Here is a 26,615-nt window from a genome sequence, read left to right as displayed (position 1 = left end):
TCTATAAATTGTGTAATGTCTTGACAAGTGAAATTTTATTACCCTCCTGATAATTAGAATACATATACAACTAATTAAATATGCTAAATGTTAACCTTGATCATCATAACTCTGATCTTTATTGTGTATAAGCGGCTGAAGCCATAATTGCTTCACTAACTTTTATATTGATGCTTTTCAATAATTTATTGGCTTGCACTGTATTATATTGATATTATAGTAAGTTGTGTCTTTGAAGAGTCACTCCTAACATTTTTTCCAGGTTGGAAAAAAAAATATGGGATTTTATTTTTACAAAATTATAAAAGAAATATACTTTAAAATGTAAGTTTTGCACTGACATTTTGTTAAGAATTTTAAGGTTTTCATACATGTAATTTGGAAATTCACTAAATTAACCTAGAGTTATAAAACATTTGTTAAAATTTAAAAAAAAATTCTGTGGACCATTGACTTTAACCATACAAAATTTTAGAACAAAGCCAGTTTGACCTTGACAAATTTCAAAGACTAATTTAATTGTCCAAACAACTTTTTCAGCGACCTGTTCTTGTCCTTTGGACATTGGTGGATACTCAGATGTCTCATTGGCAATCATACCACCTCCTCCTTTTCATGGTAACAGAATTAAAATGACTAATTTGCAGAAAAATTGTTATACTGAGAGATTGTATTTGCATATAAGAGGGAGGGTAGGAGGGGTTCTGATCCCGAAATCCCAAGCTTAAAAGTACAAAATCACGAAATCTCGGACTTAAAAAAACGAAATCCAGAGGTTCTGAAATTCAAAATTAGAATTCCTGGATCCCGATAGGGTCAATCCGAAATCCCGAGCTTAAAAACACCCTATCCCGGAGTCCCCATAAAGGTCCTATCCCCCCTCATATAATGTGATGATTCTCTAATGATATTTAAAAGATACCTTTGGATGTAGTCAGAAGATGGATTTTTACTTTAAATATTTAAACAAATTGTCTCCTGCAAAGTTAAACAACATGGCATTTACATGTTTAAGGAAGATGCAACAATAAAGATCAGCTTCACTTAAACTCTTATACGATACAGATTTAAGCTTTGAAATGATAAGTCAATATTCATACAAATCAAATTTGGCGGAAATATTGAAGTAAAAATTTATTTAATATTTTATACAATATCTTTTGATGATCAATCAAATTTCTTGTTGAAAAACTTTTTGATATAAAGTGCAGTGATGTCTGATGATTTGAATGCATGTGTCGTCTGCCACAGAGTCAGACATGCAATTTGTTCTTCTCTCTGTCTTGATTTAAATACATAAGTACATCCTGTTTTATTTAATGTGGTACATCATGCAATATTGATTAATACAATTAGAAATATCAGTAAGATGATTATTTGCTAAACAGCATAGAAACAATAACAATACTTAACAAGAAAGGGACTATTTTCTGGTGGCGTAACAACTTGGGTTGCTGATTGGGCCATCTGCCTTACACCTGACTTGTTTTGTAATGACATGATTAAATTGATATATTTCTGATTGTTAATTTTCATGTCATTCCCAGTGTATGAAAAAGTATTGTTGCAACTTTGTGGATTTATTTATTTTCATGGTCACCTGAATTTTGCGTGGATTGAGGAAAAACTTGCACTCTGTTGAACATTTAAATTTGGGGTTCACCTCTACCAATTATTTATCCTTGAAATTTTGTTTACTTTTTGTCATTCTTTATTTTGATCATGAGCATACAAGAGGAAACTAATTCCAATCATGTCTTTCTAATTAATGGCTTGTAAAAATGTCACATGCATAAATATACATGCAGTATATGTTTTAGGAGAACTTTCGTATGAAAGTAATCTTGATTGTTTACTGTGTTGGAAAAGCTATGGAAAAATCATGTTACATAAAAGTATAACTCGCTCATAAATTTATTTTTACTGCCAGTCTGGCTTCCAAGTACCTTAATCTCCGATTGTATTACTAGCCTTACAATATATACAATGGACTTAGATGAGATCGAATGTCCATAATCCTTATTCTCAAACAACATAGAATTGACTTTAAGTAAGATTTATAGAGATAAATCTCAGAGACATATTAAAAGACAATAGGACAATTAATCAGGATTGGCAATCTCAGGGACGAAACAAATTGTCATTGTAGTTTATAATATTTTCTTAACCTTCGTCAAAGCAGGCAATGAAGAGCTACATCAATTTTGTCCACGGTATTCATAACGACAGAAAATCAATCCAATTGTTGCTTCCGTCCACTTTTTACGACTTTTTACGAAATATCATAAAACATGAACGTGTATTGTGTTTCGTTATTGGTATACAGTAATTAAGATATATATGCATCCTTGGTAAATTAATTGTCTACAAGTTGTCTAGAATAATTACTTTTTGGTCCTTGTCTTTTACCGTTGAAATTAGTCATTCACCTATATCAATTAATTGTAAAAAAAGACAATAGACTTGAAAATAAAAGCGGCATAATGTCTACATTTATTACTTTAGAGAATTGCCTGTCTTCTCCATGTCGTCTGCAATCAACATCCATTTGAAGTAACTCTCCTAATAAGAGGTAAAAAAGAACAAAACCATTTGACATTTATGCAAATGCTATCAGTTTTGGAAGAATCCTGTCTTAAAGCTGAAAATTTCAGAAATTGAAGATGCAACAAAATTCTGATCAGAAATTTATTTTTTTTCCTAATTTATTGTTGTAGATTTGGGTCTTTTATGCTCAAAATTAAAGCAGGTCCATACATTCTGTTCAAAGTTGGCATTTGAGAGTCCATCACAGTTCTGATTTGTTCAATCAGCTGATGATAGGTTCCCTGCTAATTTTGTATATTTATCTTCAGGCAACTGACTGTAAGTGTAAGTAGCAGATACTATGTGTAATGAGGTCACTATAAAATAAATATTTTGACCATATACAGCTGATTTATATAAGTTGCTCTAAGCCCTTAAATCAGACAACTCTCCATCCAAGTCACAATTTGTAAAAGTAAACCATTTTAGGTCAAAGTCATATGACCCTTCATCACAGAGTGTTCAAGCTCACACCAAACAAATTAACAAGCTTAAGTAAGGTAAGATTTTGAACTGTAAAATATATAAAAAGCATATATATAAGACTAAAAATCTAAAATTTTCATTCTATATTGAAAAGCAAATTGAAAAATTGCAATATGAGAAAAAGAAAAGAAATGTGTGACAAAGATTTTCAAGAAAGACTTTTACTGCATGTGGTCATAAATTGAAGAATATTTGAATTCCAAGTGCAAAACTCTGCACTTTTGAATAATATAAACATTTTTGTGTGCGGTATGCAGATTTTTGCAATTAAGGATAAAGGAATTATGTATGGTTGACCAAACAAACATTATTCTGACCATTAAGTTCAGAATTATTCTCTTATCATTAGCATACTTGAGCGATTCTGTAGGACTTAGATTCTTTTGTCACGAGTCTTTCTTTTCACTATATGCAAATTAAGACAATTAGTTTTAGCACTTTCATGGACACAGTTAGGCAAATAGACATATTCTTAACAATAAAAGCGTGTATAATTCTCTTATTGGGGACATTAGTGGTGAAAGCAACTGGCTCTTTTGTAAGTCTTAATCCTAAATCGAGTCATTTTTTAACAGAATATGCAAATAAGATCTATTAATTTTACATCCGATGTCCAGTCCTTTATTAACGACAGCAGCGATCAGCCGGTGCTTTCATTTCATTTTGAATTATTTTTTGTCACCCAATTTCCTTCAATCAGCTTGTAGTCGTCTTTAATAGAAAAAAGTATTTACGATCTGGAGACGGGGAAAGGTTGCAGAATTTAACAGCTCATTTGCTGAGTTTTATTTTCTACCTATTGAGATATTTAGATGCTGTTAATGTCCATCTCATGAATAAAAAGGAAAAGTTAAGACCATAATTGATGGCTTATAGTATCGTATTTCCCTCCATGAAAGAGAACACCTATTAATAGCAATATGATTAGTGGTATGCAAATCTCCTCAATTCTTTTAAACAATAGTTAATCCCGTCAATTGCTTCCATATCTGCTCATTATAGCATGGGAAATTGACCATTCTTCAGCAGCTGTTGTATAATGGCTAATGGCACTTTGAAAAAAACCATACTCTGTCTTCTTGTCATACAGGCGACAAGCTAATCAAATGTCAAAATTACATTTCTTGTAACTGAAAAATACAATTATTTCCTTTCTACCAACGTATGGAGATATTGATGCCTTTTATAGCAGAATGAGATTGTTAGTGTCAATAAAATGTACATCTTATCTAGCAGCTCAATATCGCCCAATTGCCTCGTAGAATTAAATGTTGTTTTCATTTTAATGGATTGACAGGAACGGAATTGTGATAAGAAAGGCGCTATCTCTCGTAGAAAATCTTTATGACGGTTACATGCTTGTTCAGTCTGCTATGAAAGTTTGGAACCAGTTTTGATAGGACCAATGTTGGAAACATTCTTTTTTATCCATTCTTTGTGCAAGGCAGCAGAAGGTTGTCTTTCACTGGAGACACATAGAGTTGAAAGTTGAAATTAGAAATCTAAAAAACATGAAAGAAGGATAATTTGGTTCTTTTGAATTACTCATATGCTTAAACAGTTGAAAATCTGACAAATTTGAGGAACATTTTCTTTATGAAGCTCACACTTATATGGCTGCTTATTTTCTTATCTAAAAAAAATCAACTCAACTACAACTTCACCTTGATTAAAAATAATGATGCCAGTGAGGTTGATTGAATAATTTAGAGTTTGTGCTACTCAATTACAATTTCTTCTACTATTTAACAATCTAACTTTTTGGGAGGGATTGTTAACGCTGAGGTGTTAAAAAAAGATTTCCTTATCCCTGTAATAGATACACCTTGCATAATGTATGGTTGGACAAAATGTACGGTTGGACGAGTTTAATTAAGTTGCTAGAACTAATGTCTTTAATCGACTGTAAATAAATAAGCACAGTATTAATTCCTGCATGCACTTTTCTTATCGAAATATTTAAGTGTACCGAATACCTGTATTTAATTAAATGACAGCATGTTTTCTTGTGGTTTGACGAATTCTAACAATCGGCCATACAGAAAACATTAATTGATTACATACAAAAATTAGGATTTATTAACTAAGGCAGACTTATTTAAAAGTTATCAATTGAAGCCTGAATAGTGCCACAATAAATGCTGCTCAACTGCGGTAAATTAATTAAAAAAGCATCTTACGAAAATGTGACATCACATGATCTCGTATGTCACTAGCTTATTGTAGTCGACAAATTTGAACGGGTTAATTCAGTTCGGGTATAATGTTGATTAAGTAGAGGTTTTTCAGTTTATACGGTACATTAAACTTTATCTTAGGGTCATATCAAATTTCATTGGGGTTTTCATTATGATATTATAAAAAGAAAATTTTGGTATATATATGTCAATTATTACGTTTAGTTGTACTGTAGATTCATTATTTTTTGTAGATTGAGGAAAGCTTGTAGTTTCGAAGATATTTGATTTTATGGTTTTGCCAATCTGAACATAGAAAAATTTGTACATTTGAATTTGTAGTTCAACTGTACCCAGGAAACCCATGAAAATAAGTATCCAACGAAAAATAATGAATCCACAGCATTATGAAAGAGCTTGATTTCCCTGGATTGCAGTCAAATAAAAGCAGATTATTTTGAATTTGTAAGAAATCTTGCAATTTCACTCCTTTCACAGCAAACAACAATATTGTTTCTGGGAATTTTCATCTTTTAAACTAACATGCCGGAACACTAGAATTCTTAATGTTTGTCTAAGCATTTCTCCAACTTAAACTGATTCCATAAAAATGGAAACAATTATGTTTTTAACATCTGGATTTGAATTGCCTTGGAAAAAACGCTTCCAATGGTAATTTATTATTTAAGAAAATGGCTTGAAGGACTTCTTCCCAGGAATGATCCTATTAGTTTACTTGAAAATTAATCACAATCTTCTTATGCAAGAAGCTCCTGGATGTTTTAAATTTTCATTGTTTATCCAACACGGGGAAGATGGGTATTTTCTCTTGGGTACCTCGTCAAGTCCTTTGATTAGTGGAGCGTGGTCTGTTTGTTTGTGATTGAAGAAGTTTTTCTATGGAGCAGAACAAATCGATCAATGTTAAAGATTTTTTCAATTTTTTTTTCTGAGTTAAAAAAAAAATTGTTAGAGACATACTGCAATGAATTCAACAAAGAAATTTTTCATTTTGATGGATTAAATTTTGTCAATAAAACAGTGTGATGTATTACAACCAGCTTTGTGAAGCATATATATCAAGCTTATAATATTTAATAAAAGGAGATGTGGTGTTAGATGTCTGAAGGAGACAGCAACTCAACAAAAAAAATATAACCATCTTTTTGTTGTGTCTCTCATTTACACAAACATGTTTCTTGCACTACAGAAATTGTTTTCTTCTAGTTTTGTTTCCTTAATATTTTGTTTTCCCTCTGGCTTTGCATTGAAATGAAAGTTGTCCAGCGCAACCTTATGTTTCTCTTGAAAATTGCATCTGAAAAAAAAATTTGAAAATTTGAAAAAAATGTTTTTATTTATCTTGAATGATTCTGTGAGATCTCTTTTAAAAAGAATTAAATATTGATTTTTAATCATGAAGTGGTTTGAAATCAGAAATAAAACTTCAAATTGTAAACAAAATAAATATTATTGATGCCCTTGGAAAATGAATTGAAAGAAATAATTTCCTTCAAGGTTAGAAGGTTTGACTGTTACACACTGAAGTGCTTGTTTGCCCTGAATAATGGAAAACAACAATAAAATTTATTATTTTTAATTTCTGGAATAAAAATTCCAATTTTGGTGAATACTAAGATCAACTTATATTGAAAAGACATAGCCCCTCGAAGGACCACTTGTAATTTGTCAACTATGTGTAATTTTCAAGATTTGGTTGAAATGTACATATTAATTATCTTAATCTTTGAAATTTACATGTAGATCAAAAAGCTATTTTATTATGATCAGGTTTATTTAGTTTGGGAGATTAAAAGTGTAATAAAACTGGAACAAATATTAAACAAAGGTATGATACAGTATTGTAATCTGGCTTTTATCTAATTATAAATCAGGAAATACCCCTTTGATATCTATCTTTTATCTAAAAATAAACAAGATCAGTATTAAAGGATTTTTACAATGCCCTGAAGGGACTTAACAGGACTATATTCATAGAGACCAGTTTCTGTAGGATTCATAGCAATATATTATTGAAAGATTTAAAAATTTATGAAATTGATATTAATTTTACTTTGAAGTTCATCTCTTTGAAATATTTTCATTGATAATTAATGATCTGTTATTGAGAATTTCAGATACAGTAATAACTTCCAGGCATTTGTGGCATTTTTAAAATTTGAAAATCTGAAAGCAAATTCTAATCGTTACTACAGAAAGGGCTTGTGGCAAATTCTCTACTAACTTTTTGTCTAATGTATTATAGCATCTTCAGCTGCCTGTGATTGTTCTGTTGAATTTCATATATGAATAACATTAACCTAAGATAAAGGTTTGGCCAATGGAATTGTTAAAACATTAAACTCAATGAGAATTATATTTAGATCAATCTTGAGTTATTTTTGTGAATGAATTAAATTTGGGTTGACCCAATCATCATAAATGATGTCATTAAACAATGGGTCTTACAATAGCCTTATGATAACTTGTAAGCATTGTGACATTAATAATTATACTGAAAAAGAATCAATTTCAAATCATAATGAACCTATTAACTTAAGAATGGAAATGTGGAATATTTCAATGAGACATGACAACCCTGACCAAAGAGCAGATAACTATTGAAGGACACTAATGGGTCTTCACAGCAGCAAGAAAAATCCGGCACCCTGACATCAAGACTTCCTTTTTCAAAGAATTCTATTTTATAAAGGTGCATGTTAGACCTGTCTTAAGTTAAACAGTATTTCTTAGTCTCTCATTGAGTGATTGACATAATCAGGAGTTTTAGATGGCAATATATCAAAACTTCCTGTTTCTAAGAAATGTCAATTTTACAAAGTTGCATGTCAGACCTGTCTACTTCTAATTAATGGTCATATATAACCATATTGATGTTTAACATTTTCGTTTCAGATGTGACCTGGAAGTTCTATATTACTGCCTGTTTGGAGTCGATTGAAGATGAATCTCAAACATTGACCGTGAAGGAAAAGGTATTTTATATATATGGATAAAACAACTTAATAAGAGAGGGGTATATGTCAATGTGACTGCAACAAAATGACAAAAATAACAAAAAGATGGAACATTTTCACTGAAGATCCAATGATAGATATTTAACTGTCTGCACAAATTTGTAAGACCATTTAGTCAGCTTGATATTGTGCAGACAGTTAAATATAAATTTTCATGTTTTGTTTATGAAAAATAAGTAGATGTGGTATGATGGCAAATAAGACAATTCACCATACATGCATAGTTTAGATGCAGTGGATGTGGGTCAATTATCGCAACTGTTTCTCCATAGGAGTTTTCTTTTATAGCTCAGTCCATATAATAAACTTGGATATATGTATGATGGCTCGTTTTGAAGCTGAGAAATTTTCACATAATTATGTGGTTTAATTTTTGGGGTGCAAAGTGAGATTACTTTTTCCGTAAATTAGCATACCCCGAAAATTCTTTCTTGATGCAGTTCCTCGTGTTAAAAAGTCTCTTTTGTAAGATAGATCAGTTCTTTAAAAATTAAGTTTGATACTTTGGGATCCTTGTAACTTACCATAAATGTAAGCCAAAAAATAAAACAAAATATTTCAGTTTAACTTTATTGGACAGGTTGTTATTTAGATTACTGCAATATACCCAAATCCATGATATGATAGATAAACAAACAATAAAACAACAAAAAAGTATGATGTTTGACCTTAAAGATAACATCAACATCTCCTTTTTGGACTATTACTACATTTTAGAACTATTATTGCAGTTTATTGTGACAACAGTCTAGTTGCTGTAATTATTAAAATCAAGATAGATTGGGATTTAAGCCAATTGAGGGAAATATGTAAATTTTAGAATAATTAAAATCACTTAAGTTGGTAAAGAAGTGAAATTTCATGTACGAAGTTTATCTAAATCAATTATCCTGTGCAAAACTTTAACTCTTTTTATTAGATGAATTGTTAGGGAGACAAATTCTTGTGTGGTTTCTCTTTTTATTTGGGTATTAGTGAACAAATTCTCTCATTTCTAAGGCCCAAATGACAAATGACTTGTAATAGCGTTGTCATTTTAAATTACATGACATTTATCGTGATTTCAATTTATTTTCATTCACGATTGTTCACGTTAATTTCATTGCTACTACTAGAATGGTTCAAGTGCATTACTTTTGTGAAATACAGGAACGCGAACGAAATAAATTGCTTTTAAAATCCGTTTTTCTGCAGCTTTCTTTTCAGGTTTAATGTTGATTTTACAATTTAATCTTTTGCTAAAGAAGTCCAGATTACAATAAAAATTGTCATTAACGAGATATAATTTCCGGGGTTATTTTCGATTAATTCATTACCAATGGAAAATGACAGATGCCAAGTTTACTCTTTTAAAAGAATTAATAAAATTATTGTCGGAACCTAATCATGTGATCACTGATTTCATCACAATTGTCAGTCTTAATATACAAGCTGTATATTAAATCATACAGGTTAATTACATAATTAGTTGTAATTATACAAGTGACTTATAAAATTGAGAATGGACATGGGGGAAATGTCAAACAGACAACAACCCGACCATAGAGCTGACAGCAGCCGAAGGTGTAATTGTTATGATATGAATATTAATAAATCATCATTAATTTTACTTATCATTTTTATCATAATTGATTATTTAAACTTTGTAATGTTTTGTTTATTTTATGGACATGACATTTTGGTTCCTTTCGACATGCTTTGAGTTGTTTGTTGGCCTTTGTTGACATCACAGCTGACAGAGCCGATTTTAATGTTTGATGTGGAGTCTGTCTGGGTGGACATTTCTTTAAAATAACAGAGACAGCAAAATTACTGTCAGTCTCTTATATGTTTTCTCCTGTTAAATGAACAAATGGTATGCAACCTCAAATATTATTTTTTATTAGAGAACCTTCATCAAGTTGTTATTGGTACCTATTATAGTTGGGGGAAGTCAATATTATGAAACACCTTCAGAAGTTCATAGCATAAAAAACCAAAATGGCTTGATTGCAACAGCCAAAACCTTAGTTAGAGCACAATAAGTCCTGATAGGAAAATACTTGTGTTCCACTTACCCTGCCTTCCTTAAAGATTTTTTTTTCATACAAGCTTGATTATTTCCCCTCTTTGAACTATTAACTGTGCCGTCAAAAACATTAAAAAGAAAAAAAAACAATTATTTGTCTACCTACCTACCATTATAACTTTTCTTAGCATGTTAATGAAAGCTAAAATAATCTTTCAAATCATTAAAGAACATGTACTTAAGAAATGGCTGCTGTCAGTGGATTATACCCTCAGGGCCTGGTTGTCTACCAACAGTAGTACATATGATTGCTGATTTTTACTTAAATTACAAGGAATCTGAAATGACATAATTGTAATCATGTACTATCTATTCCCTGACAAATAAAACTCAAAAATATATCGAATAGTGCATAAAAACAACCTTAAATAAAACATTTCAACTGATCTGTCCAATAAACTTCTCAGTGTCAGTAAGATTAAGTCCTTTCTCTTCTATTTCTATCTAATCCCATTTATATGTTGAGATTTAAAGAAGTCCGTGTTGGTCCGTCGAATCTGTTTGATTTTCAGATAAGCAAACAAAAAATATACTACTTCACTATTGACATATCAATTACATAGTGCTTGTTTACTTATTTGCAAAATTTCTGGCAAGTCATAGGAAAGTAAACGATTATCCACGGAAAATAAACCATTATCTACGACAGTCCTGAGTATCACTTTCTAATTTGAAAAGACCGTACTAATCCACATTAGAATCAAACATTGGAGAAGATTTATATATAGATTCTTGTATTATAATGTTTAATGTTTATAATACGATCTTTGTTTAGGTTGAAATTTCATCTTTATTTGCATATGTGGTTAAATGAAACTTGAGACTGGGTTTTCAGAAGTTGCAAAGAAGAATGATGTCTGGTGGTAGAAATCCTGCCAAGAGTTTGATTGACTCAGTTTAAAAAAATAATTCTCAGTTTATTATAACATAATACATTGTATATTTATTCATTCACTTTATGAAAAATCTGTTGAGTAAAATTCTGCACCTGACATATTTTTCTTGAGATGCTTGAAATGAGTCAGTGAAGGAAAATATTTGCTGACTTGTGAAATTCTTCTGGTCTGTAGATATTCCCTTAGGTATGATGATCTTAATTGACACATGGAATATTTCTGGTCTGTAAATGTTCCTGTTGGTTTGGTGGAATATTTAAAGGTGCATAGTTTGTAACTGGGTCTGTAGATGTTTGCCATGGTTTATTGAAATTGAGGAGTTATCTTTTTTAATAATTGCTTATAACATTTATAGCAGTAAGAAATTTTCAGCGCCAGATGTGCATTTCAACAAAAAATGTCTTTTCAGTGATGATCAAGTCCAAATTTTTTGAAAAGCCAAAGCTTATTGATAATGAAAAAGTAGAAAGAACAAAAAAATATCAAAATTATAAGAATAATTTGATGAAACATTTGAATGATTTTAATTTCATATCATTGGTATTTTCTTTCTTCCAGAGAATCCACAAAGTATTGAGTCTGTTTGAATCAGCTGCCAAGGGAGACTTCTTATCAGACGATCTGTATTTAAAATGGGTATGATATAGCTTATGTAAATATGAATAAAAGAGATGTGGTATGGTACGATTGCCAATGAGATGTAAATACGAATAAAAGAGATGTGGTATGGTTTATTGCCAATGAGATAACTACTCACCGGAGACCAAATGATGTCAGCAAAAATTCTCATCATACATGTATTGATTTTTTTTATTTGGGCCAAACATGCGTTTCGTCTTCAAAAGACTCATCAGTGACACTCAAATCAAATAAAATTAAAAAGACCGTGTGCCTGGAGAGAACCACCTTCCTCCAGCAGGAAAACTTGCAATACAAGTCAATTATGATTGAGGTCAAATGAACAGCGGAGAGTGGAGTTTGATTTATCAAACGGGAATAGTTCTTCTATGTTAGCTTGCCTACTGAATTAAACAATACTTGCCTACTGAATTAAACAATACTTGCCTACTGAATTAAACAATACTTGCCTACTGAATTAAACAATACTTGCCTACTGAATTAAACAATACTTGCCTACTGAATTAAACAATACTTGCCTACTGAATTAAACAATACTTGCCTACTGAATTAAACAATCTATATTTGTTGTGGCCAAAGCAACTTTTGTATAATTTGTTGAGAAATTTTCAAAATTCATCTTGTTTTTAATTTTACCCATCTTTTTTTAGATCCAAGTTTTAGTGAATGTTGGTTTGGTGGAGACAGCACTACAGACTGTACAAAGGGCAGTTTCCCAGCATGCATTGAGTATGTTACTATGGAGACAATATTTACTGTTGAGCATGAGAACACAGTGTGATGTCACTGAAGCAATTCTTATATTTAAAGAGTCACAGAAACATGTACCTGAAAAGGTTGGTGTCTAAAAATTATTAGAGCTAATTTTCTAATGTGTGTGAAGCAAGACTTTGGTTAGCTTGTTTGCTTGCTTTGTTTGAATAAACGTCTGCTAAAGCATTGTAATTAAGAGTGACATCTGCAGACAATATTGATAGGCATAGTTATTTATACCTGTATACATTATATTCAAATTTGATTGGATGTCATCCTTATTATAATTGTATTCTATACAAACAAAGCAGGCTTACTCTTCATGCATTAGGAAAATAGCTCTAAGTCCTACTGTTTTAGGTGTTTTTTTAAATATAGATGTAGTAATATGAATTAAAACAAATATAATCCAAATTAGGGATTGGACCAGAATTTGCAGTTCACTTACATGAAAATGTAAATGAGCAAGTTGGACTAGGTGTCATATGGACACATCAATACTTGTTTTTATTCTGAACTTTCTTTGAAGCTGTTTCAGTGACCTTATTTGTGACTTGCATATTCGTGTGTTATATGCATTCTTCAAACAGTCTTTGGTAAGATAAGAAGGAAAAAAATGTTGATGTCCCACCTATGATAGTAGAGGGGATTTATGTTTTCTGGTCTGTGCCTCCATTCGTCTATCTGTCCCACTTCAGGTTGAAGTTTATGGTCAAGGTAGTTTTTGATGAACTTCAAACTTTGAAACTAGTCAAATGCTCCCTATGATATGATCGTTCTAATTTTAATGGCAAGTTAAGCGTTTTGACCCCAATTTCACAGTCCACTGAAAATAGACAATAATAGTGTGAGTGGAGTATCTGTGTACTATGGACACATTCTTGTTGGTACATATTTTACATCTTGCATTTAATACCATGTAAATATGAATGATCATCATGTTGCCCTCCCATATAAAACCATTTTTGGCCTTTAACCTCAGATTATTGTACTGAATCAATGCACCAACCATTCTTGGTGCATTTGTGGTGGAATTTGCAAGATAAATTTTAATTAAATTTTAAATATTTATTTCAGTATAATTAATTGAAATCACACGAAAAATATATTAACTTTCACTATAATTATCAAATTTGTCTGGCAAATTGAAATATACACCCCTTTTAAATATCCAAACAGTCGTCCCTTTCATGAAAGTCTTTACATTAATTTTAGCAAGTTCTCATTTTTAAAACTAAAACTGTTTCTTTTGTGTCTCATTGGAAAAGATATTTGTTTTGTCAAATAAGAAATTGTATGTTTATTTTCGCACCTGTCACTCGAGTTATTCAATCAGTAAGGGAATAAACATGTGTATCTGTCTTGACCAATCAAGCAGAACCAGTACTGTTTTTAAGGTCACGACACAACAAGATTGATAGGTGATATCAGGTAAAATAAATATCGTGGGAATATTGAATTTATGAGAAAGTCGTCAAGAATTCTTTTTTTGATAATTTTATTTGAAAAAAATCGATTCTTAAGTATTTTTACTAAGTGGATTTTTCTTTGTTTTTTTATCTGGATAACAAAATTTGACTGATACTTCCAAAACCTCACTCTCGTAGAGAGATTCAACTTCACACTGAAAGTGGGAGTTTTCCACAAGGGGTTAACTTTATCCTCATTTCGCCATTGAGATAAAATTTCTAAAAAATATTCCTTGGTATAAATGTGATCCTGAAGGAAAATGAGATAGAATCAATGAAGAAATGAAATGAAACATTTTTTAGTATATCCGCTTGTTTCTATTTTGTATCTCATTGTTAAAAAACAGATATAAAGCAAGGTTAACCAAAAATATCTAAAAGTTAGGATTTCAAGATTTATTTCTTCTCCTAGAATATAAAAATACAACTAATATTAAGACCTAGTGTATTTAACAAAAACTGAGATATAGATGATAAAGCCCTAGAGATTGTGCAATACAACACTTGATCTAGTCATACAATGTCATCACTGTATGTTTCATTGGAATAATTAATCAAAGTTCATAAACCAACACATAAGTTGCTCTTTTTTAATATTTCCTCACAATTAAAATTGAATGAATAAAAACATCGCAATAATTTCTTAACTTGCAGTATCTTATTTTTGCATTTTTATGTTTTGGGTTATTATTTTTGCATTATCTCCCATTAAAGTTTTACAAAATAAGAAAGAAAACAATTTTTTATATGCGAACATCATGTTTTTCAAATTTTGAGATAGATCTACACTTTTACAGAGCAATTCACATTTAATAACTATAGTTGATTTAAGCTATACCTTCCTTATAAATGCAATTATCAACTTAATATGGTTTAACTTATAAGGATAAACTTATGTGTTTATTTGAAAAGTGCAATCAAGGATACATTTTCATGTAATTTTATTGAACACTGCTTGCATTTAAACTGTGAGCGACTCATTATTAAATTAAGGAGACCTGTATTGTGATGTCCTCACCGCACAGCATGACAGAATTTAAAGATGTAAAACTGAGTTATTCACAAATATTGAACTTTAAAAGGAAAACATGTCAGAAGCATTATCAAGTCACTGCCTAACAATGGGTAGACGACTGGGAGGGACAACTTTACCATATTATGAGAGAATTATCAGCTGCCAGGTTTAAACATTTATAGAGATCTGTAGGTTTGGGTAAAGTCAATAATTAAAAAGACGAAAATGTACCAGGTATTGTTATCAAAGCTCCTGCGATGTTTACTTTACCCGGTCTGTAACTGCAGGAATAGATAATGTTTGTTTACTTTTCATTGTTGGGTCTTCACTGTACAAACTTGTTGAAAACTGTTGTATTGGTAAAAGGATAGACCTATTGTAGAAGTTTTAAAAGAAAACAAGTTGATCGCAGGCTCTTCAGAATGTATGAAGGTCATTTATTTTGAAAGGGTTGACAGGTACAGATTTTGTATTAGATTAACAGACATATTTTAATAGGTCAGCTTTTTACAAGATATTACAATTAAGTTTACAAAACTTTGTAACACTCTATTCTATCCAATCATTTATTTTGCATCTGAAAAAAATGTTTTTGGGGGCCCAGCTGGCTCCTGGAGAAAAAGAGTTAAGTTTAGTCCCTGCATCTCCTGCCTTTTTTAATTAAATTTTCTATACAAAGGTCTTTTTATTGTATCCATTCATATATGAATATATATGCCCTAATTAGGATTTTTTTTGTTAATTTTCCACCAATTTTAAGGTATACATTTCACTGTGATTTACCCTTTGCGAAATTTTAATGTTCATTAAAATGCATGGTAGAGGCCATGAAACAAATTTTGCAAGTTTAGATGTATCTCATTTTTGCCGTTATTCACAAAAAAAAAACCATTTTTCTATCATTTAATGTATGAAATAACATTTTCCTTGTGAATCATTCCGACAGAAAATATTGACTGCCACCAAAATGTAACGTAATCACTCTACAGAATATAATTTGCTTACTGCCCATTCATGACTTTTGTTTGGACACCTGACCCTTTGTCAGATAAATCAGTTAACATGTAACATTATAGTGATAGGTAATTGTTTTTATTTGTAGTCTAAAGTGCTAGACCTCATGTATTGTCTTTCTTTAGAGATTTTATTGACATATTTTCAATGGCTACCATGTTTGCATAACTTTAAATTGATTTTGAAACAATGGTTATTCCATAATTGGCAGGATTTGTTTAAAAGTCAGTTTCTAAAATTACAAATATAGTTGAGTCCGTGTCATTCAAGATCTATAGTACTACATAATAACTTTTCAGCTAAACCAACTTTCAAGTGGTCCTGAATACCAAGTCACTTATGATGTTTTATTTAGCATCAATTGATCTTGGATACAGTCCGGATATATGCAAATTGACAGGTGTAATGAAGCCGCGGAACTATTAAAAGGCAATTTACCTAGAAGTCGCCTGTCCAAACAAAGTTTAATGCATAAAACAACGATCAGTAAAAATTTAAAGCGAACTGTTTTCCTTTTCTTGTCAGCATAATGCATGGATCAATAATTATATATCTAAACAAATTTGGATTAAGGAGAAAAATTACATTATAAGTAATTTTAATGTCTGGATTTTGAATTTTGTTGTTGTTTTAACAAATGAATTAAAAGGTTGGATCATGTAAATATATGAGTATTTTGGACATAAATGTTTAGGATCTATTGATGAAATGGTAAACATGGCTATTTCGTAATGTCCAAATATTTATTCTTTCCATTTAAAAGAAAAACTTGTAAATTTATTAAAGTTTGATCAGCAAAATTGTCATTTAATTGAAGTAGCTGGCTAACGCAGTGAAACTGATGTCAGAAGTCTGTTGTTCAGTGTTTGACATTTGTTTATGTAGTTAACGAGTGTTAAGGAATTTTGAATTGTTTTCAGATATTTGCTGCTTATTAATAAAAAAATGTTTGTCAAATGGTATAAACCTATATTAAAGAAGATAACCTCAAATTTCCATTTTCCTCTATTTACCTCTTTATTTTAAGAAAAATAACATTTCACAGTTTCTTAAAGATTACATCAATCTGTTGTAAGGACCAAACCATTCATCCCGGTGAAATCAATCCCGCCATTTATACAAAACTCAAGCAGTTATCAGCAGTGACATCATATGTTAATTAAATTTAATGGCCCTCCTTTGCCGAAGACAGGTAGTTGGTCCAAAAAGAGATAATTAGATCTTTTGTTGGGCCGATTGTGTTATGATTGAAATCATATCTTCACAGCTCATCCCCTGTTGCTAATCGTAGATTTAATGTGATAGGGGCATAATATAACGCACGGAGAAAGTACAGCTCGTTCAGTGCAACAAGAGCATGGTTCGTTTGATACGTCTCGTACACGGCCCAGCTCGATAGGTGTCCTAAGGAATAAAACACAATGGGACTGAATACCTCATTTGCAATTGAATACCTAAACTTGATCTCTCTCTTTCTCAAATGCAGTGGTAGATATTATTGCATGTGTTTGAAGTGTTTTCATCAAATTTAAATGTACAAAATCTGTATTCATACGATGATCGATGGCTTTCTAATCTTGTTAACCTATCATGACTATGTAACGATTTAGTAGATCATAACTCTAAAGAAATGTAGGGATCAATTTTCAAATCATTTTTTATAATGAATTCACTTGCTTTGGTAATTTGTTTAAATGGAGTGTTGACAAAACTGAATTATATGTACATGTTTTAGTGTAATTGAAGGGACAAAGTATAAATGAATTAGTTATACTGAACGTTTATATGATATGTTTGACTTCATAATACATTGATGAAAAAGAGGCTTGTGGCTGTTCAGTGGTCTAAGTAATAATATTTACTCACAGTATGAGTGTTACCTTTTACTAGCATGTCAATAATGAGGCTGTGAATTTGAACCCCACAAAGGTCTTTTACTCCAATCTTAATTGAATATGATTGTCAGTTTTCCTGTGAATGGATGGTTCCCTCTGGGCACTTAGACTTCTTTTTCAATGAGAACTAAACTGAATGCCTCTATTTAATGAAGCCAAACCTCTATGTTAAACCTTTCACTGATGCTGCATCTATTATATGCACCAAATTGAAATTTGAAAGTCCAGATGCTTTTGAATCCTCTGAAATTTGAAATGTGTAGGGCTCCCTAAATGAATTTGGTGGTCCATCAAATATATTTGAAAGCCAAATTGATCCCTTTGTCAGTTTTAATGACTATGGCTATTTGTTTCAAAATTTTACCTCTAGGTTTACATCATATTAAAGGCCACACCCAGTGTTAACATCATACAGCTGTTTTAACTTAAGTCCAAAAGTTGAAAATGAGAGAATATGAGAGTTAGAAGATGTAGTATCATTGCCAATGAAAAAAATATTCACAAGAAACCAATGTGTAAAATTGAGTAAAACCATACTGTATAGAAAGCTATGTTTATTTTAATTAATATCATAATGTGAAGTAATCTAATCAGTTGATATATATTTGTTTCCTTTTATGGTTACATAAATTGACATATTTTCAGTTGCATATGATTGCATACCTCACTTTCATTCTATTCAAATGATTACAAGGTTTTGTTCAAAGTACAATATGATTAAAAACATTACCTTTCATTTTTTTGTCAAAATGGCTTACTCCCAATTGCCACATGAGGCCCAAATCCCTGTAGGATGTGGTTTGTGTGAAGAAAGGAATAGAATACAATGGAAATGCAATGGAAATGCATAGATTGTTCATTACTGATGTGTACTTAATGTAAGGATGTGGTCCATCCAAAGTTCAAAAATGCCACCAGCCATACAATTGTCGATATTAAAGAATTGGGACATGATGATTCCAAACGAGATGTTGGCTTCTGCAAGATCGTAAATGCAAAGAACATACCACTCAAACCTGTGGCTTTTATTTTAAAGATTGTAAACTTTTGATCTGTGGCAAGTGCATGACAAAGTCACACTGATGTCATGAGGCAGTAGATCCTGAAGAATACGAAATTGAAATGGCCATGCTTCTTGCATCTCAGACATTGTCAGAAAGAGGCTGAGAGGAAGTTCATGGAGTTAACCCTATCAAATCAAAGTACAGGAAGTTCATATAAATCTGGATCTACAGAGTCAGCAGAAGTAAGAATTATATTGATGAGACAATTTTCCACAGAATTTACCCGAATTTCCAAGGTCTTATCCACTACTAATGATTCTGTGTGGATAGTAAACCTGTCAGCTAAATTGTTGCAGCATGTGAATATGACAGAAGGCAGCTCCAGGTCCTATCAGAGTTTAAAATGTTTGTAGGTGACATGGCATATATGTCAAAGAACGAGATATTATTATCAGTTGGTGGTACACCATGGCTGCAGCTGCTAAATGAACAAATTGAAAAAATTTTACCCACTACAATTTTAAACCCCTGGACTCGGAGCATACATGTAACAAGGGATCAGAAAATAATCATAGGAGCTGTCACACCAGGTTTACCAATCACTTTTTCCAGAAGATGCTTAGTTGTACGGGACCGTTTTAAACCAATATGAATTTGACTGTAATCAGAAACCATTGTTTACATTTCCTTACAGAATAACTAGTACCAGTAAAGGCAATATCTGGGTGATAGATCAGATAGCTACGTCTGCTAGGGGTATATTGGTATTGTTGGGACAGGCAGGAAATGATATACATGTACAACTATACAATGGTCATCCTGATGTTAATTCGCAGAGCAAACCCTTCACTCCTACAGGCATACTTACTACACCTGCAGATAATGTAGTGATAGCCAACAATACCTGCAATACACTACATAAACTAAACTGTGATGGCACATTCATGACATACATCAGAACTGATGGTATAGGGATTATATCCCCATATTCTCTTGCCGTGTCTGGACCAGGACAATTCATTACAGGATGTGCTTCTCTAGGTTCTGTGAAAGCTAAACTTTATCAGCTGCAATTCACTGGTTTTTAAAAAAGGATAGTTTTTAACAATAATAAAACTGAATACTAATTTGTTTGCTGGATCTGAGAAGTGAGATAACTAGGTTGGTGACCTTCTGCTGTTGTTTTTTCTATAGTTGGGTTGTCGTCTCTATGACACATTCCCCATTTCCATTCTCAATTTTATTAATCCACCTTTTTCTACATAAGTAAATGCCTTTACTGAAAGTTCAAAACAGAAATATGACAGTTGTTATTATAATCCATTTGTTTGAAGTGTTCCAGCTTTTCATTTTCCCTTTTTCCTAGGGACTATCCATTTATAATCTTTCTCAGAGTCCAATATTTTTGTTATTTTACTCTTTAACCCAAACAAATTAGATGTTCCTCAACCTCATTGTGTGGGTCATTGGCCAATGTTCAGCTTCAGTATTAAACAACATATCAATTATATTGGTGCAGAGATTTGACATGATAAAATTAAAAAAAAACAATTTAAAAGAGAAATCCAATGGTCTGAGTTATGATAAACAAAAAAACAAGCACAACAAATATCAACCTACAACAACCACAGAATTACAGGTCCATGACTTTGAACAGGCACATTAAAAAAGTTTTTTTGTGTTAAACATTTTCGCTGGAGACCAACCCTCCTCCTAACCTGTGACTGTTGTGTCAGGCTTTCATTCTATTTATAAAAACACTGCAAAAAATTCTGAATTAACAGTATCAAAGTACCCTTATAACTAACAAATACTCCTTTTCTTTTTTTCAATTTTACTTGACAGTAAACAATTTTGAAAATTGAGCAGGATGTTTTGTGAATTGATAAAGTAAATTCAGCAAGTTAATCTGGAAAAATAAACAAAGGTATCTTAATCATTATGTACATATATAACTTCCTCCTACTTTGATGATCAGTTTTGTTAAAAGATATCAAGCTCGTGTGAATGAACAATTAGATTTGATCAAAGTTCAGTTTAGCTCAAATCAATTTACATTAATTTTCTCATCACTATGGGGTACTCACAGTCATCACATAAGGCCCCTAATCCTGTAAGATACCAGTTGTGTGAGGGAGGGACACGACCAATTCAATGGAAATGCTGGGATTGCTCATTATTGATGTGTAGAAGATGTAGAAGTGTAGTCCATCCTATGTTACAGTATGCTGTCAGACATAAAATAGTCTTTATTAAAGAATTGAATAGTGGTAATGCTGAAGGAAATGCTTCTTTTAGAGATTATAAATGCCTTGTACATACCTCACAGATTTGCTGTTTTTACTGTAAGGATTGTGATCAATTAGTTTGTAGGAAGTGTTTAACCAAAGCCCATCGAGGACATGATATTTTGAACGAGGAGAACTATGTAAGAGAAATAAACAAAATTCTTGAAAATCTTAAAGAGAGTGAGAAAACATTGAGTGATTTAGCCTTGACAAATATTGTACTTGGAAAGATAAAATCAATAAAATTAGATTCTTCAGAGAAACCTCAGATGAAAGTTTTTAAAACGTTTTCCTCAAACGTTAAATTTATTAGTTCAGTTATATCTTCTAATTCTCTTGATGATTCAGTATGGATAGTAGACTTTTCTGCTAAAGTTTTGCAACAAGTAAACCTGACAAAAGACCATGTTCAAGTCATTTCTCAATGTAATATTCCTATGTATGACATGGCAGTGACTTCATCTAACAATGTTTTATTATCAGTAAATGGCACCCCAAGATTGAAACTGTTAAATGTAAATACCAGACAAATATCAGGTTCTAAATACAATGTAGCACCACTGTGGACTTGTGGAATACATGTTACCAGGGATCAGAAAGTTATCATAGGAGCAGTTACAACAGGAACACTTTTCATGGAAACAGGACGACAGATGGTAATAGTCATTAATGAAGAAGGAACTCATGTAAAACGTTACGAATTGGATAACAAAAAGGAAGCATTGTTTACCTTTCCTTACAGAGTAACCAGTACTAGTAATGGTAACATCTGTGTGGTTGATGTGTTAGATGAATCATATAGAGGTAGAGTGGTAGTGCTGGGAGAAGCAGGAATCGTCACACGAATATACAATGGCCACCCTGATGTTAACTCTCAGGAAAAACCTTTTAGACCTTCAGGCATAGTAACAACACAAATAGATAATATTGTGGTGGCTGACTGTGATAATCATACAATTCATATACTTAGCTGTGATGGAGCTATCGTTACCTACATTAGGACTGATGATCAAGGAATAAGATTCCCATATTCCCTTGCTCTGTCAAGACCAGGAGATTTATATATAGGTTGTGCTACTACAGATTCTGACAAAGCTAAACTTTATCAAGTGAAATACTCTGGATTTTAAATAATTAAAGAATTTACTGAGAAGTTTTTTTTTTATCTATTGCTATTTCTAATGTATGGAATAAAGAAAGAACAAAAGTCAATTTCGCAAAAATATTTATAAAGGATCAATTTAATTATGTACAGATTCTCTGTCTATACTGGTTCCCTCTAAGATGTCTGCAAAAAAGGGTTCACCTGACCTTGACCTTATTTCAAGGATCTCTAATCAAGGTTAAGTGTACAAGTCAAGGATGTATCTCAGATACTATATTGATGGGTTCACCATATTTGATGTACTAAATGTTTGTAAGAATTTTTGTACATGTCTGACTGCCAAGTTAAATCTTACCTTGACCTCATTTTATCATTCAGTTAACTATGTTAAGTTTTTGTGGCTTAATTGGTGTATTTCACAGATACTTTAAGTTATAGGGCCTTTATATTTGGTGTATGTAAATAAACTAATAGAGATAGGAGGATGTGGTGTGAGTGCCAATGAGACAACTCTCCATCCAAATAACAATTTTAAAAAAGTAAACCATTATAAGTCAATGTAGGACCTTCAACACAGAGCCTTGGCTCACACTGAACAACAAGTCTATAAGGGGCCCAAAATTACTATTGTATAGCCATATCTGTTTTATTTGGTATCAAGTTAATAATTTTTAATCTAATCAGTTGATCAATATTTTTAACTGACAATTATTTGCTGTACTGGTTACATACTGAACATATAAACTGACTTATGATTAAAATTTAACCTCCTATGTTTTTGAAATGGAACAGGATTGGTTTTGTTCAAAGAACATTTTTAGTATTCATTGATCAACGGTCTTTTGTCATAAATTGTTCAGCTATATTTTGTGTATTGCAAAGTAATGTGTTAATATAGAAAAGGAACATGGGATAAGATTGCCATAAAAAAGGAACATGGGATAAGATTGCCAATGAGACAACCCTTCACAAGAGAACAATTGAAGAAATTAACAACTATAGGTGACTGTACAGCCTTCAACAATGAGCAAAGTCCATACTGCATAGTCAGCTTTAAAAGGCCCTGAAACAACAAATGTTTAATAATTCAAAGGCGAAAACTAACGGCCTTATTTATGTACAAAATAATGAACTACAAACAAATATTTTACACTGCACAAACAACAACCATTGAATAATGTTCCTGAATTGCGACATGCCCAATGGGCCATCATTTCTTTTCATTTCATTTGAGCATAAATCCTGTTGCTAGCATAACAAAGATTACGGTACTTGGGTTGTACTCTTAAAATGTATATCTAGCAATAGGATAGGTACTCTCCCTGAAATACCTTAATTTTTAGAAATTTTAAAATTGGAGAAATATAGAATGTTGTTGGTTGATGGTTTTATGTATTGGTGACTCCTTTTATTCCTGTTTTATGTATGATAGGAAGATGTGGTATGAGTGTCAATGTGACAACTCTCCATCCAAGTCACAATTTATAAAAGTAGACCATTAGAGGTCAAGGTATGGTTTTCAACACAGAGCCTAGGCTCACACTGAACAGCAAGCTATAATTAGGGCCCAAAAAATTACTAGTGTAAAACCATTCAAACCAGAAAACATTAAGTCCAAGAGGATTGATTTTCTATCTGATATTAAGTAATCTGAACAGCTGATCAACATCATATATTTATTATCTACAATTGTTTACTTTTATGGTGACATACATAGCACATAAATAGACATATCATGTACTGCATCTGATTGTGCACCTCACTTAGTTATATATAAATGATAAGTTCAGTTTTGTTTATGGTATGATTTGATTTAATACAACTAACACAACTTACAATATCTCCATCAAAATGGCTAACCCTAAGTTTACACCTGTTGACCAGATTCCAAAAGGATGCAGCAATATTCAAGAATCGACAAGTAATCATTCTGATGGATTTATAAGCTTTAACAATATAAAATGCAAAGAACATACATTGAAAGGTTGTAGCTTTTATTGTAAAGATTGTGAAGAATTTATCTGTGGCCTATGCATTACAAAAGCTCACCGAGGACATGATGCTGTAATAGAGGAAGATTATAATACTGAAATGAATGAGCTGCTGAAAATTCAGAAGGAAACAGAGATTAAAATTAGAAAGTTGTCCTTCTCCAAAGTTAGTCCAATTACGTCTGCAGAAGTGAGAGATAAAACAGAACTACAACAAAAACCTGAGATAAAAGTTATTAGACAATTTGCTACAGATTCCACACCTATATATGGTTTGACAACCTGTTCTACTTATTTCGCAATGCTAAAAGATTATTCTTATGGAAATTTCAGTTATATGGATCAGACAGGATATAATATGCAGAAGGTCCGAAAATGTAACTGTTTTAAAGTGTTTGATATTGCAGTTAATTCAGACAACAATATTCTTTTATCAGTTGAGGGGGAAACAGTACTAAGGGAGATCAATTTAGATGGTGGACATATGTCCTATTCCAATTACAATGTATCACCACTGATTACCAAAGGTATACATGTTACAAGGGAGCAGAATGTTATCATAGGATGTGTAACACCAGAGGCACTGTCCACAGGTCGAGGACAACAGGTAGTGTTAGTCATGGATCAGGAAGGGAATCGTGTAAATCAGTATGATTTTGACAATACCAACGAAGCATTATTCACAGTTCCTCTAAGGATAACCAGTACCAGTAATGGTAACATCTGGGTGATAGACCAGTTAGATATATTAAACAGGGGTAGAGTGGTAGTTTTGGGGCAATCAGGAAACATTATACAAGTATATACTGGCCATCCTGATGTCAATAATCAGGACCGAGCATTTAGACCTACAGACTTACTGACAACACCAGCGGATAATATTGTAGTGGCTGACTGTAACAATCATACACTGCATATACTGAGTTGTGATGGAGTATTCATAACATTCATCAAGACTGAGGATTTAGGAATAACTGCACCAAAATGTCTTGCTGATTCTGCATCAGGAACTTTTTATATCGGAGGTTCTACTCGATTAGAAAGTCCAAAATCTGTCCAATCAAAAATTTTCCAAGTGCAGTACTCTGATTTTTAAGAATTAAATTATCCTTTTTTTTTTTTTAATTGCTTTGAAATTGAATGATAATGTCATTGTGACGTGTTTAACTTTTGTTTTAATTTTTATCTGGTAATTACACAATTTTAATTAAATATTACTTTATTGATTGAACTAAATCTGATGAGTACTATGGAATGAAAACAAACAATTCAAATTTGTATTAGATTTTGAACTCTCAACTTTTTTGGCCTTGAGCATTATTGAAGAGACTCAAACTGTTGAAATGTGCACATGGTGCAATACAACTGGCTTTATTAGTAATGTTAATATTATTGTGATTTTAACTATAGATGCTAAATATATATTGATATACCTGTTTTAAAACTTAGTACTAATCATGCTAGTTGTTTAAAAGGTTTGTGTTCATCCTTTAATACTTGCTATGAGAACTATGTACAGATATGGCATATGAGTGATTAACAATTTGTTTTATATCTAACCTATGTAGTCTTTGTAATTGTTGAATCATTATTGGCAATAAGAAAATTCAAGTGTTGATTTTCTTAATATTTGTGTTTGATTTGTACTGTAATTTTACTTTAAATAAAATCTGGGTTATCTCACAGTTTATATCTTATACAGTCAAGGAACATACATAAGGATTATCTCCCGTACAACATTCTCATAACTCGCAACACCTGGATGATTTCAAACATCAATCTAACATTGATCATCCGGGTGTATGCCTTTCTCAGTTTATCTTTCAGCGGCAACAAAATAAGATGTTCTCACTATCTGAGACTTTCTAGTATTATAGTCTCGTCGTTGAAATTTTTATTTATAGATATAGGAAGATGTGGTGTGAGTGCCAATGAGACAACTCTCCATCCAAATAACAATTTAAAAATTAAACCATTATAGGTTAATGTACGGCCTTCAACACGGAGCCTTGGCTCACACCGAACAACAAGCTATAAAGGGCCCCAAAATTACTAGTGTAAAACCATTCAAACGGGAAAACCAACGGTCTAATCTATATAAACAAAACGAGAAACACGTATATATTACATAAACAAACGACAACTACTGTACATTTGATTTTATCGTCCAGTCATATAAGTAAAAATAATT

General features: G+C 31.8%; 1 protein-coding gene across 1 annotated transcript in view; it reads left to right on the top strand.

The window, feature by feature from the left end:
- LOC134726109 (U3 small nucleolar RNA-associated protein 6 homolog) overlaps nucleotides 1-26,615 on the top strand; it is a 142,227-nt gene that overhangs the window by 104,320 nt on the left and 11,292 nt on the right. The window contains exons 14-16 of the mRNA XM_063590506.1: nucleotides 8,166-8,245; nucleotides 11,810-11,887; nucleotides 12,541-12,726. Of these exons, the coding sequence (XP_063446576.1) occupies nucleotides 8,166-8,245; nucleotides 11,810-11,887; nucleotides 12,541-12,726 (344 nt within the window). The remainder of the gene's footprint in view (nucleotides 1-8,165; nucleotides 8,246-11,809; nucleotides 11,888-12,540; nucleotides 12,727-26,615) is intronic.

This window comes from Mytilus trossulus, chromosome 7 (assembly GCF_036588685.1).
Source record: "Mytilus trossulus isolate FHL-02 chromosome 7, PNRI_Mtr1.1.1.hap1, whole genome shotgun sequence".
Lineage (NCBI taxonomy): Eukaryota > Metazoa > Mollusca > Bivalvia > Mytilida > Mytilidae > Mytilus > Mytilus trossulus.
Note: the sequence above shows the minus strand (reverse complement) of the source record. Positions and strands in the feature narration are given on the sequence as shown.